Raw genomic sequence first — 13,777 nt, forward strand, 5'->3', positions numbered from 1 at the left:
GGGGGGGGGGGGGGGGGGAGAGAGGAGGGGGGGGAGGAGAGCTGTCCTCCCTGGCGGGCGTCGATCTTTTGGCTGAGGGAACAAAATGGCGGCCGGGGCCGTCAGGCGGGACGACCGTTGGAGGGGGAGGCGGGGCAGCCGCGTCACGTGGTGGGAGGGGGGGGGCGCGGAGCGACGTACGCGGGACGGGGGGACGTACGTGGGGCGGTGCGATGTCGGCCATCCGACGCGATGACGTCACCAGCGGACGCGATGACGTCACCAGCGGACGCGATGACGTCGCCCATCCGCCGCAGGCCTTTTGGGCGGCCTGAAGGTTGGTTGCCGGCTCGGCTCCGGCACTCGCGCTTTTTCCGGACGGCTTCACTGCACCCAGCCACCCCCCCCCCCCCCCCCCCCGACCGAACGGAGACGACTGAGATCGCGTCGCCGCCATGTTCTATCACGTGAGCGGTTTCAGCTTTTGTTCGACGTTTTTAAAAGAAAATCGTCTTTTTGTCCGCGCGGCCGGGAGACGGTGGCCGGGCGCGAGGTGGGCGGTGACGTCGGCTGACGGACAGCTGTCCCGACCAATCCGGGCGCGGCTGGGCAGCGATGCCGTTTGACGGGCAGCCAGCCCGACCAATCCGGGCAGCTGGTGGGCGGTGATGTCAGTTGACTGACAGCCATTTCGACCAATCCGGGCGGTGATGGTACCTGATTGGCAGCGGTCTCGACCAATCCGGGTGGCGGTAGGTGGTGATACTACTTGATTGGCAGCCATCCGGACCAATCCGGGTGGCGGTGGGCAGTGGTGTCGGTTGACTGGCAGCCGTCACAACCTATCCAGGCGGCGATTTCACCTGACGGCAGCCGTCCCGACCTATCCGGGCGTTGGCCCCAGGATGGGGCGTGACACCAGGTGACAAACTCCATTTTCCTTCTCGGATGGCGGCCGTGGAACTTTTACGTCCAGCGAAGAGGTTTTAAAATTCCTGGTGAAGGATCGCTGACCTGAACCGTGAACTCGCCACGTGCCGCTTTTGTGATCTATGCACGGCAACCCCCAAATCCCTCGGTGCTGCAGCTTTCTGCCGTCTCTCTCCATTTAAGTAATACTCGGCTCCTTTATTCTTCCTACCAAGGTGCACGATTTCACATTTTCCTGCATTATATTCCATCTGCCTTACCTAGACCCATCTTCCGTTTGTTGAATAATAATAATCTTTATTAGTGTCACAAGTAGGCTTACATTAACAGGGAAGCGCCGTGGTTAGCACAGTTGCTTCACGTCTCCAGGGGCGCAGGTTCGATTCCCGGCTTGGGCCACTGCGGAGGCTGCACGTTAGCCCCGTGTTTGCGTGGGTTTCCTCCGGGTGCTCCGGTTTCCTCCCATAGGCCAAAGATGTGCAGGTTAGGTGGATTGGCCATGATAAATTGCCCTTAGCATCCAAAAAAGGTTAAGTTGGGTTGCGGCGGTGTAAGCTTAAGTGGGGTGCATTTGCAAGGGCCGGTGCAGACTCGATGGGCCGAATGGCCTCCTTCTGCACTATGATGTTCAGTTCTATGATGTTTGAACACAGCAATGAAGTTACTGTGGAAAATCCCCTTGTCGCTGCATTCCGGAGCCTGTTCGGGTACACGGAGGGAGAATTTAGCAAGTCCTATTCATCTAACAAGCACGTCTTTCGGGACTTTGTGGGAGGAAACCAGAGGAACTATCAGCCATGATTGAATGGCGGAGCAGACTCGATGGGCCGAGTGGCCTAATTCTGCTCCTATGTCTTCTGACACGGGGAGAATCTGCAGACTCCGCACAGACAGGGACCCAAGGGGCTGGTTTAGCACACTGGGCTAAATTGCTGGCTTTGAAAGCAGACCGAGGCAGGCCAGCAGCTCGGTTCAATTCCCGTACCAGCCTCCCCGAACAGGCGCCGGAATGTGGCGACTAGGGGGCTTTTCACAGTAACTTCATTTGAAGCCTACTTGTGCCAATTAGCGATTTTCATTTCATTTCACGCCTGGGAATTGAACCTGGGTCCCTGGTGCTGTGAAGCAACGGTGCTAACCATTGTGCTACTGTGCCGCCCTACGTAGCGCCGCCTCCTTTTTTTTAACCTGGCTCCGTCATCCCTTGCCAATTAATCTCTCCTGTCTCCTACCCCCTCACAGACCGTCTCCTCCGACTTTGGCGAGCTCGGGGAATGGTTGAATCCTGTGAAATTCCGGTCACGGACAGGCCGCGTACCCGTGACATTTTTAAATATTTGGGTGCCCCTCTCATATTTTCAGATTTCTTTGGAGCACGAGATCCTGCTGCACCCTCGGTATTTTGGACCGAACCTGCTCAACACCGTCAAGCAGAAGCTCTTCACTGAGGTCGAGGGAACCTGCACTGGGAAGTGAGTGACATTTGCAGTCGTGAACCTCGCGCCTGTGCTGCTTCCCGTGTACAAACATGTGGCGTCTTTTCTCCGGTTGCGCTGTCCACAGTCGATCACCCCCCCCCCCCCCCCCCCCCCCCCCCCCCTCACACCCCTTGAAGCCTGTTGCAGGCACGGCAGACATATATTGCCCATTTTGTTGCCCAACCATCGGCTCTGGTTGGGACTCCCACCTCTGACTGACTCAAGGCAGTGAGGGGGGGGGGGGTGACCTCCTGGTGGGGGTTTAAGATCCTGAAAGGGTTTTGCGTGAGCGCGGCTACAGAGAGATTGTCTCCTCTCCGGGGGAAGAGCATAGACTGGAGGTCTCCGATATAACACAGTCCCCAGTCCTTTACCCGGAGAATGTGGAACTTGCTCACAGTGGTTCAAGCGAATCGGTTCTCAAAATTTATTCTTTCAGGGTACAGGGCAGCAGAACTTTAGACTTCAAAAAAAAAAAAAATGATTGATGGGAGTTTTAAATTTAGAGTACCCAATTATTATTTTTTTCCCAATTAAGAGACAATTTAGCCTGGCCAATCCACCTAACCCTACACATCTTTGGGTTGCGGGGGTGAAACGCACGGGGAGAATGTGCAAACTCCGCAGGGGCAGTGACCCAGAGCCGGGATTCAAACACTGCTCCTCAGCGTCCTAGGCAGCAGTGCTAACCAGTGCGCCGCCGTGCCGCCCCGCTGATTTCGTGGGAGCTGGCCGTCGCTGGACAAGGCCCAGCATTTGTAGTCCAGCCCCTCAAACTGAGCGTCTCGCTCGGCCCATTTCAGAGGTGGGGGGAGGGGGGGGGTGCGGTTAAAAGTCGACCACATTGCTGTGTGGGGGGTCTGGAGTCACGTGTAGGCCAGACCGGGGTAAAGACGGCAGATTTCCCCTTTGCCTAAAGGGGACGTGACTGAACAGGATGGTTTTTTTTTTATTTTCATGTCAATCGAATATAGTTTCTTGATCACCATGAATGAAACTGGCTTAATCAGTCCAGATTTTATTAATTGAATTTAAATTCCACGCCCTAATAGTGGTGGGATTTGAACCTATGTCCCCACAGCATTAGTTTGGATTACTCCTGCTTCATCTTTGGCAGTGCCTGCGGGTCGAGGATGGGGGGGGGAGGGTTTATAACCAATCCCGGAGCCACAGATTGAAGAGGCGGGTGGGTGGGACGCTCCGCATTCTGTGCGTTCTTTCCGCTGCTTGTGCCTGGCCGCCACATGCCCCACTCGGTGACGCTCGAGGCGGTTGGCGCCTTCACAGAATTCCTACAGGCCATTTGGCCCATCGGGTCGGCCCCGACCCTCCGCAAGAGCACCCTGCCTGGGCCTACCCCCTACCCTATCCCCATGACCCCATCTAACCTGCGCGTCTTTGGACTGCGGGAGGAAACCGGAGCGCCCGGAGGAAACCCACCCAGACGGTGGGTGGGGAACGTGCAGACTCGGCACAGACAGTGACCCGAGGCCCGGGAATCGAACCCGGGACCCCCGGCGCCGTGGGGCAGCGGTGCTACTCACCACGGCGCGGATGACTCTATTCCAGCTTGTGCTTTCTGGGTCGAGTGATTCCCCTGTGTCGGTGGGGATGTTGCGTTTATTTAGGGGGGGCGCTTAGAATGCCCTTGTAGAGTGCCCCCCCCCCACCCGCTCGGCCTGTACGTTTCGCTGGCCGCCCGAGCATCAAGGCAGGCCCGCGCATTTGTCCAGGAAACCGCCGGGGAGCTCCGTACCCTGACCTGGTGGCCGGCACTGCCTCGTGTTTGAGTGGGCCGTGAGCTGGGCTGGAGTAGCTGCCGCTGTAAACTGCAGCCTTGCTGTTCGATGTGGTCTCTCCACAGGTACGGGTTTGTCATCGCTGTCACCACCATAGACAACATCGGAGCCGGGGTGATCCAGCCAGGGCGGGGATTTGTACTCTACCCCGTCAAGTACAAGGCCATAGTCTTCCGGCCCTTCAAAGGGGAGGTGGTCGACGCTGTGGTCACTCAGGTCAACAAGGTAACTGAACGTCCGGGTATATTCGCTCCCCAGAATCCCAGCGTGACGTCCGATGAAGCTGACTCCAGTGACTTCCAGTGAAGTTTATTCCCTCTTCTCTTTGCTCTTACACCTCTGGAAAGCTAAATGACCGGATTGGGGGGAGGGGGGGGGGAGGTGAATTAGCCAGGGGGAGGTTAATTGACCGGGGTGGGCGGGGGTTTAATTGGCCGGAGGGGCAGGAGGTGATTGATGGGCGGCTGGAGTGGGAGGACGTATTTGGCCAGGTCACTTTGGCGGGCTTTTCTTGCCCTTGGGTTGGCACGGGGCCTTTTTTTTTTTTTGTTGTTGCGGTTTCACCTTTAAATCTGAGCTGGGCGTTGCCGGCAATTCCGCCCCTCGGTCGGAACGTGGCCGGTTCCAACCCCGCGCCAGGGACCAAGCTCAGCAGCCTCCAGTGGCTGCCGTTCCTCTGCAGTGCCAAGGAGCTGCTGCATTGTCAGAGGAGCTGTCCTTGAACGGTCCCATCCGGATCCTGGGTCATCCTGAGGCTGTGCCTTAACAGGCCCCCCCCCCCCCCCCCCCCGTGACGATCAGCTCCTCAAACATGGTCACAAACATGCCCCACCTTTTACCAAACCCCTCCGCAGAGCCCCTTAACTAAGACTTTACCTTCTCTAACCGCAGGAAGTCGTACAGGTCGCCCAGCCAAGCCGCTACCCCCGGTGGCGATGCCGACCGCCACTCCAGCAAAATTCGCCGCCGTGCGGTCAGAGAGGCGAAGGCCACGACATCGGCCTTCCTCCTCTCAGTGAGCTCCGGCTTCTCCGAGACCCCAAATATCGCCACCAAAGGGTCCGGGTCCACTCCCTCCTCCACTATCCTGGCCAAGACCGCGAACACTCCCGCCCAGAATCTTCCCAATTTATCGCAACCCCAAAACATGTGCGCGTGATTCGCTGGCCCCCGCCCCCACACCTCTCACACTCATCTGCTGCCCCCTGAAAGAACCCACTCATTCTCGCCCGAGTCATACGCACCCTGTGCGCCGCCTTAAACTGTATCAGGCTCATCCTTGCACAGGAGGAGGTCCCGTTTACCCTGCGCAGTGCCTCACTCCATACTCCCCAATTGATCTCCCCGCCCGACTCCCCTTCCCATTTCTCCCTGATCGTCACCACCCGCTCGCCTCCCTGCACCCCCAGCCACTTGTGTATATCCCAAGTCCTCCCTTCCACGTTTACAGAGGGAATAATCCTACTTTCTAAATACAATTGTTACGTTGTCGGCCCTGGCAGAATCTGTCAGAGATTCAGTTGAATGAAGGTGGCGCGACCGCCATCGAGCAGTGAAGGATTACTCACTTAACAGTATCGAGCCCTGGTTGGTTCACCCCCTCGGACAGAGGATCTCTCGTTTTGTAACCGCGTCTCTTTATTCAGCAGCTCTGTCGCTGTCCGGGGTTCCTGTCTGTCTGACTGGGGGTTGTTGTTTTTTTTTTTTTTCTCGTACCACAGGTCGGACTTTTCACTGAAATCGGGCCCATGTCCTGCTTCATCTCCAGACACGTGAGTTGGACAATTTGAAAGGATCGTTCCTCTTATCCAGCGATGGTTGTTGCAGAAATCCAGAGAGCCGGGATTAAAATCCCTTCTTGGCAGTTTGACAATGCAAATTCAGTTCATTTTCCCAGGGTGGGGGGGGAAACCCTGAAGCATTAAAACGTTGGTCGGAGAGGGGGGGGGGGGGGGGGGGGGGGATACTTAGCGTAAGGCTGTCAGATTGTCGTAAAACTGTTCGCTGAGTCCTTTGTTCAAGGAAAGAAAACCCCCCCCCCCAAAAAAAAACTAATTCCTAAATCAAACGTTTCTTCAGTTCGAAAGTTTTTTTTACATTTAAATATGTTTATTCAAAGTTTTTACAACAAAAATTTTCAACCAATTTAACCCCCCCCCCCCGGTAACAGAAAAGCAGAGCAGAACATTACATAAACCTATCAATCCAACATAATACAGAACTTGTACACTGGGTTCCTCCCGCACATATTGACTCTCCCATATATTTATGTTTTTCCTTTTTCAAGTACCCCTAGGAAAACCCCCTTCCCCGCCCACCCATACCCCCCCCCCCGGGGTTGCTGCTGACCGACCTCTTTCAAACGCTCCGCGAGATAGTCTAGGAACGGTTGCCACCGCCCAAGGAACCCCTGCGCAGACCCTCGCAAGGCAAACTTTATCCTCTCCAGCTTGATGAACCCGGCCGTGTCATTTATCCGGGCTTCCACACTGGGGGGGGCTTCGCATCTTTCCACAATTGCCAAATCCTCCGCCGGGCTACCAGGGACGCAAAGGCCAGGATACCGGCCTCTTTCGCCTACTGCACTCCCGGTTCGTCCGCCACCCCAATTAGTGCCAGCCCCCAACTCGGCTTGACCTGGACTTTCACCACCTTGGACATAGTCCTCGCGAAACCCCTCCAAAACCCATCCAGTGCCGGGCACGACCAGAACATATGGACGTGATTCGCCGGGCTTCCCGAGCACCTCCCACTTCTGTCCTCCACCCCAAAGAACCTACTCAGCCTCGCCCCTGTCATATGCGATCTGTGGATAACCTTAAACTGCATCAGGCTAAGCCTGGCAGACGAGGAAGAGGAATTAACCCTACTCAGGGCGTCAGCCCACAGACCCTCTTCAATCTCCTCCCCCAGCTCCTCCTCCCACTTGCCCTTCAGCTCCTCTACCGAAGCCTCCTCCTCTTCTTTCATCTCCTGGTATACTGCCGACACCTTGCCCTCTCCGACCCATACAGCCGAGATCACCCTGTCCTGAATCTCCTGTGTCGGGAGCAACGGGAATTCCCTCACCTGCCGCCTCACAAACGCCCTCACCTGCATATACCTGAACGCATTTCCCGGGGGTAACCCAAACTTCTCCTCCAGCGCCCCTAGGCTCGCAAACGTCCCATCTATAAACAGGTCGCCCACCCTTCTGATCCCCGCCTGATGCCAGCTCTGAAACCCCCCGTCCATCCTTCCTGGGACAAACCGATGGTTATCTCTGATCGTGGACCACACCGAGGCTCCCATCTCACCCCTGTGTCGTCTCCACTGCCCCCAGATCTTTAGCGTTGCCGCCACCACCGGACTCGCGGTGTACCTTGTCGGCGAGAGCGGCAGCGGTGCCGTCACCAGCGCCCTCAGGCTCGTTCCTTTGCAGGACGCCATCTCCAACCTCTTCTCATGCCGCCCCCTCTCCCTCCATTACCCACTTACAGATCATCGCCACATTGGCTGCCCAATAATAGCCGCACAAATTCGGCAGCGTCAGCCCCCCCCCCTGTCCCTGCTACGCTCCAGAAACCCCCTCCTTACCCTCGGGGTCTTATTTGCCCACACAAAACCCACGATGCCTACCTGCTTAAAAAAGGCCTTGGTAATCATAATAGGAAGGCACTGGAACACAAAAAGAAACCTCGGGAGGACCATCATTTTAATCGACTGTACCCTGCCCGCTAGCGAGAGTGGCAACACATCCCATCGTTTGTAGTCCTCCTCCATCTGCTCCACCAGCCGCGTCAAATTAAGTTTGTGCAGGGCCCCCCAACTCCTAGCTACCTGGATCCCCAAGTACCGAAAGCTCCTTTCCGCCCTCCTCAATGGTAGGTCGTCTATCCCTCTTCCTTGGTTCCCTGGATGCGAGCTCTCCAGAGCTCACTTTTCCCTACATTGAGCTTATACCCCGAGAAGTCCCCAAACTCCCTTAGGATCCGCATGACCTCCACCATCCCCTCCACTGGATCCGCCACATACAGCAACAGGTCGTCCGCATACAGCGACACCCGATGCTCCTCTCCCCCTCGGACCACCCCCCTCCATTTCCTGGACTCCCTTAGTGCCATGGCCAAAGGCTCAATTGCTAATGCAAACAACAGGGGGCACCCCTGCCTCGTCCCTCGATACAGCCGAAAATACTCCGACCTCCGCCGATTCGTGACCACACTCGCCACCGGGGCTCTATATAGGAGCTTAACCCAACTGATAAACCCCTCCCCAAACCCAAACCTCCACAACACTTCCCAGAGATACTCCCACTCCACTCGGTCAAAGGCCTTCTCCGCGTCCATAGCTGCCACTATCTCCGCCTCTCCCTCCGCCGATGGCATCATAATCACGTTTAGGTGCCTCCACACATTGGTACTTAGCTGCCTGCCCTTTACAAATCCCGTCTGTTCCTCATGACTCACCCCCAGGACACAGTCCTCAATTCTCGTAGCCAGCACTTTTGCCAGCAACTTAGCATCCACATTAAGGAGCGAAATCGGCCTATACGACCCACATTGCAGTGGGTCCTTGTCCCACTTCCGGATCAGAGAGATCAGCGCCCCGGACATTGTCAGGGGCAAGGTCCCCCCATCCCTTGCCTTATTGAAGGTCCTCAGTAACAACGGGCCTTGCAGGTCCACGTATTTCCTGTAAAACTCGACCGGGAACCCATCTGGCCCCGGGGCCTTCCCCGCCTGCATTCTCCCCAGTCCTTTAATCAGCTCCTCCAACCCAATTGGACGTCACCCTCGGGAACCACAGTTGATCCAGAAATCGTCGCATCCCCTCTTCCCCCGCTGGGGGCTGAGATCTGTACAGCTCCTCATGAAAGGCCTTAAATGCCTCATTTACTTTCACCGCACTCCGCACCATAGTTCCCCTGCCATCCTTGACTCCACCTATCTCCCTCGCTGCCATCCTCTTACGGAGCTGATGTGCCAGCATCCAGCTCGCCTTGTCCCCATACTCGTACACCGCCCCCTGTGCCTTCCTCCACTGTGCCTCTGCTTTCCCTGTGGTCAACAGGTTGAATTCCATCTGGAGACTTCACCGCTCCCTAAGTAGTCCCTCTTCAGGGGCCTCTGCATATCTCCTGTCCACCCTTAGGATCTCCCCCACTAACCTCTCCCTTACCCTGCCCTCTCTCTTCTCCCTGTGAGCCCTGATGGAGATTAACTCTCCCCTGACCACCGCCTTCAGCGCCTCCCATACTACCCCCACCGTATACGTTTACCAATACCACCCACGCCCCCTGCAGCCTACCGCTCACCATCACGTATCGACCTCCATTGTCCACTACTATGTTCTTGGCCTCAAATGACACCCGCTTCCCCACCAGTATTGCCACCCCTCTATTCTTCGCATCCAGCCCCGAATGGAATACCTGTCCTACCCATCCCTTCCTTAACCTGACCTGATCTGCCACCTTCTGATGTGTCTCCTGGAGCATGACCACGTCTGCCTTCAGTCCCGTTAAGTGCGCGAACACTCGAGCCCCCTTAACCGGCCCATTCAGGCCCCTCACATTCCACGTTATCAGCCGGATTGGGGGGCTTCTCCCCCCCCCCCCCCTCTTGCCGATTAGCCATCTTAGCCATTTCCTTTTCTAGGCCAGTCCTGTGCCCGCGCCTCCCGCACCCTCCAGTCCCCCAGACGGGGGATCCCCGACCACCTCTTCTGTTTCCAGTTCCCCCTCGGCCAATGCAGCAGCAACCCTATCTCCCCACCTCCCCCCGCTAGATCCGTATCTAGCTCTTTTGCTCCCCCCATAACACTCCCGTAAGTCAGCTGACACCTGCTGACCCCGGCCTCCCCCGCCATCCCATGTGTGGGAATCCCCCCTCCCCTTCCTCCCCAGCAATCGGTGTGCGCTCCTCCACCCCCACCCCTCCGTCCTTCCCTAGCGCGGGAAAAAGCCCGCGCTTTCCTGAGCCAGCCCCGCCCCCTCTGCCGCAGCTCCTGTTGCGGCCTTATCCCAATTCCCCCATCCCCGGGCCTCCCCTCCCTCCAGCACCAGCGCCCACATTCTCTCTCAGTCTCCCCATCAGATCTCTTCCCCCATCCCCATCCATCACCCAACCCGTGGAGCATTCCCTACGCATAGTTAAAACCCTGTATACAACCGACATCCCCCCCCCCCCACAACCACAGACCCTCAGTTTGAGTCCAACTTTTCAGTTTGTATAAAGGTCCAAGCCTCTTCAGGCGTTTCAAAGTAGTGGTGTTGATCCTGAAATGTGACCCACAGTCGCGCTGGCTGCAGCATTCCGAATCTCACCCCCTTCCGATGGAGCACCGCCTTAGCCCGATTAAAACCAGCTCTCTTCTTCGCCACCTCCGTACTCCAGTCCTGATAGATTCAGATCACTGTATTCTCCCACCTGCTGCTCCGCTCTTTCTTGGCCCATCTCAGGACACACTCTCTGTCCACGAGACGGTGAAACCTCACCACTACCGCCCTTGGGGGCTCGTTGGCCTTGGGTCTCCTCGCCAGGACCCGATGAGCCCCATTAGCTCCAGGGGACTCGGAGAGGCCTCCGCACCCATCAGCGAATGGAGCATCGTGCTCACATACGCCCCGGCATCGGCCCCCTTCAGGGAGACCCAGAATCCGAAGATTCTTCCTCCTCGACCTGTTCTCCAGGTCCTCTAATCTTTCCGCCCACCTCTTGCGCAGCGCCTCGTGCGCCTCCACCTTCACCGCCAGGCCCAAGATCTCGTCCTCGTTCTCCGAGGCTTTTTCCCGGATCTCCACCCCGTGGGCCTTCTGGGTCTCCTTCAGCCCCTCGATCGCCGTCAGCAGTGGCGCCAGCACCTCTTTCTTAAGCTCCTCCCCGCTGCTCCGGCCCCCCCATGCCGCTCGATCTCCGCCATCTTGTTTTTTCCTCCCTCGCTTCTTTCACTGCTCCGAAACCGCTTTTTTGACCGCTCCACTTCTGGTCCACCCCATATACTATGGAAGGGGGGAACCTTGCTCTCACCTTCCCATACGGGAAGTCGTCGAAAAATTGCCGTTGGGGCTCCTCAGGAGAGCCCAAAAGTCCGTTCTAGCGGGAGCCGCCGAAATGTGCGGCTCAGCTCCGCATCGCCGCAACCGGAAGCCCCCTCAGTTAGAAAGTCAACACCATCATCAGTTGGCAGATTCATTCTGGTGTTCAAAGCGAGTTTCCAGTCAACTCAATAAACGCTTTAATTTCCAATGGTACAAGCCGTGGCCGCTGTTTTCCCCCGCACGTTACCCGCTCTTTAACTACCCTCCAAAGTGGTCTCTGGTGTAGCAAAACCCCTTCAAGCGGCCGGTGGATTGGCCATAATCAATTTCCCCTTAGTGTCCAAAAGGTTAGGTTAGGTGGGGGTAACGGGGATAGGGTGGGGGTCTGACCCTCGGCTGGGTTCCCTTTCAGAGGGTAGGTGCAGACTCGATGGGCCGTATGGCATCCTTGTGCACTGTAGTGATTCTATTCTATCCTAAATGCTGGGCTCGCCAGCAATGCCTGCATCTTTGGGAGTTCATTTCCTTTCCCCGGGGCCAGATGGGTTCCCGGTAGAGTTTTACAGGAAATACGTGGCTCCCGTTTGGGTTCAGAGCATGTGACATCTTATGCACAATTAGCTCCTCATCCGACGAGGAGAGGGAATCCTCGTCCCTGTCTTTAAGTCTAAATTCGACTTTTCCGAGGCAGTGGTCAGCAGCAATGTTGACTGAGGGGCGATTGTCAGGGGGCCCTCCGGCTGGGGGATATTTAAAAGTCAGTCGAGTGTGCATAGTCTTCCCCCACAGTGTCGGGTGACCGTTTGAAACCTTTACACATCACTTCCTCCTCACCCTGAGGGTTATGGCCGGCTCGGAGCTCCTGGGATGGACTGGCTTTATGTTCTTGACACGTCCACCTCGATAATGGCGGCAGGAAGATACTGGGTGGGCAGGAGTCACTGCAGGCATGTGGATATGAGCCCCCCCCCCCCCCCCCCCCCCCCCCCCCCCCCCCTCGTTCATGTCTGCCAGGGAAAGGGAGGTTCGTCGGGACATCCGGTATGAAAATCCCATGTGGCCCTGTGCCCGATGGGAGTTGTGACGGCGTCCGCAGTCTGATAGCCCGCCGGGGCCTTACGACGAGGCTGAAGCATGCCGGCGGCTGCTCGCGGGTCGGGCCACTGGGTGGGGGGGGGGGTGGGGGGGTACAATTGCCGCGTCTGCCGCTAAATCCGTCGCCCTCTTCTCTTTCCTTGCAGTCAATTCCGTCAGAAATGGAGTTTGATCCCAATTCCAACCCTCCCTGTTACAAGACCGGTGATGAGGTATGTTTGCGCCGGATGAGGTATGCGTCACGTTGAGAAATGGACGTCTAGCCAGCTCGTGAACCATGAACCTGGGTGTGAACTGGTTTAGTTACAGAATGCAACGTTACCTATGTCTGCCCTCTGCGTGCTAACCCAGTCGCTCAGCTGGTAAGAGAGAAATTATCCTTGGTTCCCACCTCCTCGGTGACGAGTCACCCGATTCGCCGGAAAACAAGTCCATGCGGACGTTAGGCGAGTGAGAATAAATTGCCCAGTCGTCGTGCAACAATTATTAAATACTATTAATTGAAGAAAAGACAAATAAATGCTAACAAGACCAATCTACTCTCACACGGTTAGGAATGTATGAATTACTAAACACACCGTTTCCCTAGAATGTATCCCTTGTTACCAAACATGTCTAGGGTACCTGAACTCTTCCCTGTTCCCCAAAACTCGTCCAAATTGAATAACACATTACAGGGATGGTACTCAAATCTTGGAACCGCTTTTTTCCTGATCCGGCGGAGATATATTATGACAAAAGGTTTTCTGCACTGCCTCGACTCCCAAGACGCGGAAGCTTGCTTGCTGTAAGCCTGGCCTTCAGGCTTGGTGGCTGGAAGCTGGCCTGTCCGCTGTCCGAGACTGATAGGTAGCAACTGCGTCTCCTGGATCCTCGGGTTTATGCCTTTGTTGTACTTTGATTATGCCTTCTGTGTTGTCGGCCGTCTGCCCCCCCCCCCCCCCCCAATCAACTTACCTTTTTTTAAATAAAAAAAATTTAGAGTACCCAATTCATTTCTTCCAATTTAGCGTGTCCAATCCACCTGCCCCGGCACATCTTTGGATTGTGGGGGCGAAACCCACGCAGACACGGGGAGAATGTGCAAACTCCACACTGACAGTGACCCAGAGCCGGAATCGAACCTGGGACCTCAGCGCCGTGAGGCAGCAGGGCTAACCCACTGCGCCACCGCGTCAACTTACCTGACCATATATTAACATAGGTATATCTCCGGGACCTTCCCGGTCATCTAGAACCTGTTCCTCCTCCGTAAACCATTCACGCTTGATAATGATCTGTGCTGCTGTACTAAACTCGAGAGAGAGGCGCAGACCACATGAGGCCCCTTTGAAGACTTGCTATTGCGGTCTTTTGGCCTGTCGCTCTGATGTGGGGACTCCCGGTAGATCCCGGGCTTCAAGAGCCCGGCTCCCGTTTGGGTTCAGAGCATGTGACATCTTATGCACAATTAGCTCCTCATCCGACGAGGAGAGGGA

General features: G+C 56.4%; 1 protein-coding gene across 2 annotated transcripts in view; it reads left to right on the plus strand.

Annotated features, from left to right (window-relative positions):
- The first annotated feature begins 322 nt into the window (after positions 1-322).
- The window catches only part of polr2g (RNA polymerase II subunit G), a 50,839-nt gene continuing 37,384 nt past the window's right edge, over positions 323-13,777 (plus strand). The window contains exons 1-5 of one of the 2 annotated variants that reach the window (XM_072489408.1): positions 323-446; positions 2,272-2,381; positions 4,252-4,411; positions 5,908-5,958; positions 12,446-12,511. In XM_072489408.1, coding sequence (XP_072345509.1) covers positions 435-446; positions 2,272-2,381; positions 4,252-4,411; positions 5,908-5,958; positions 12,446-12,511 — 399 coding nt within the window. In that variant the 5' untranslated portion in view covers positions 323-434. Of the gene's footprint in view, positions 447-599; positions 732-2,271; positions 2,382-4,251; positions 4,412-5,907; positions 5,959-12,445; positions 12,512-13,777 lie in introns of those variants that run through there. The other variant, XM_072489407.1, reaches the window with a different exon arrangement.

The sequence above is a fragment of the Scyliorhinus torazame genome, chromosome 24, assembly GCF_047496885.1.
Source record: "Scyliorhinus torazame isolate Kashiwa2021f chromosome 24, sScyTor2.1, whole genome shotgun sequence".
Lineage (NCBI taxonomy): Eukaryota > Metazoa > Chordata > Chondrichthyes > Carcharhiniformes > Scyliorhinidae > Scyliorhinus > Scyliorhinus torazame.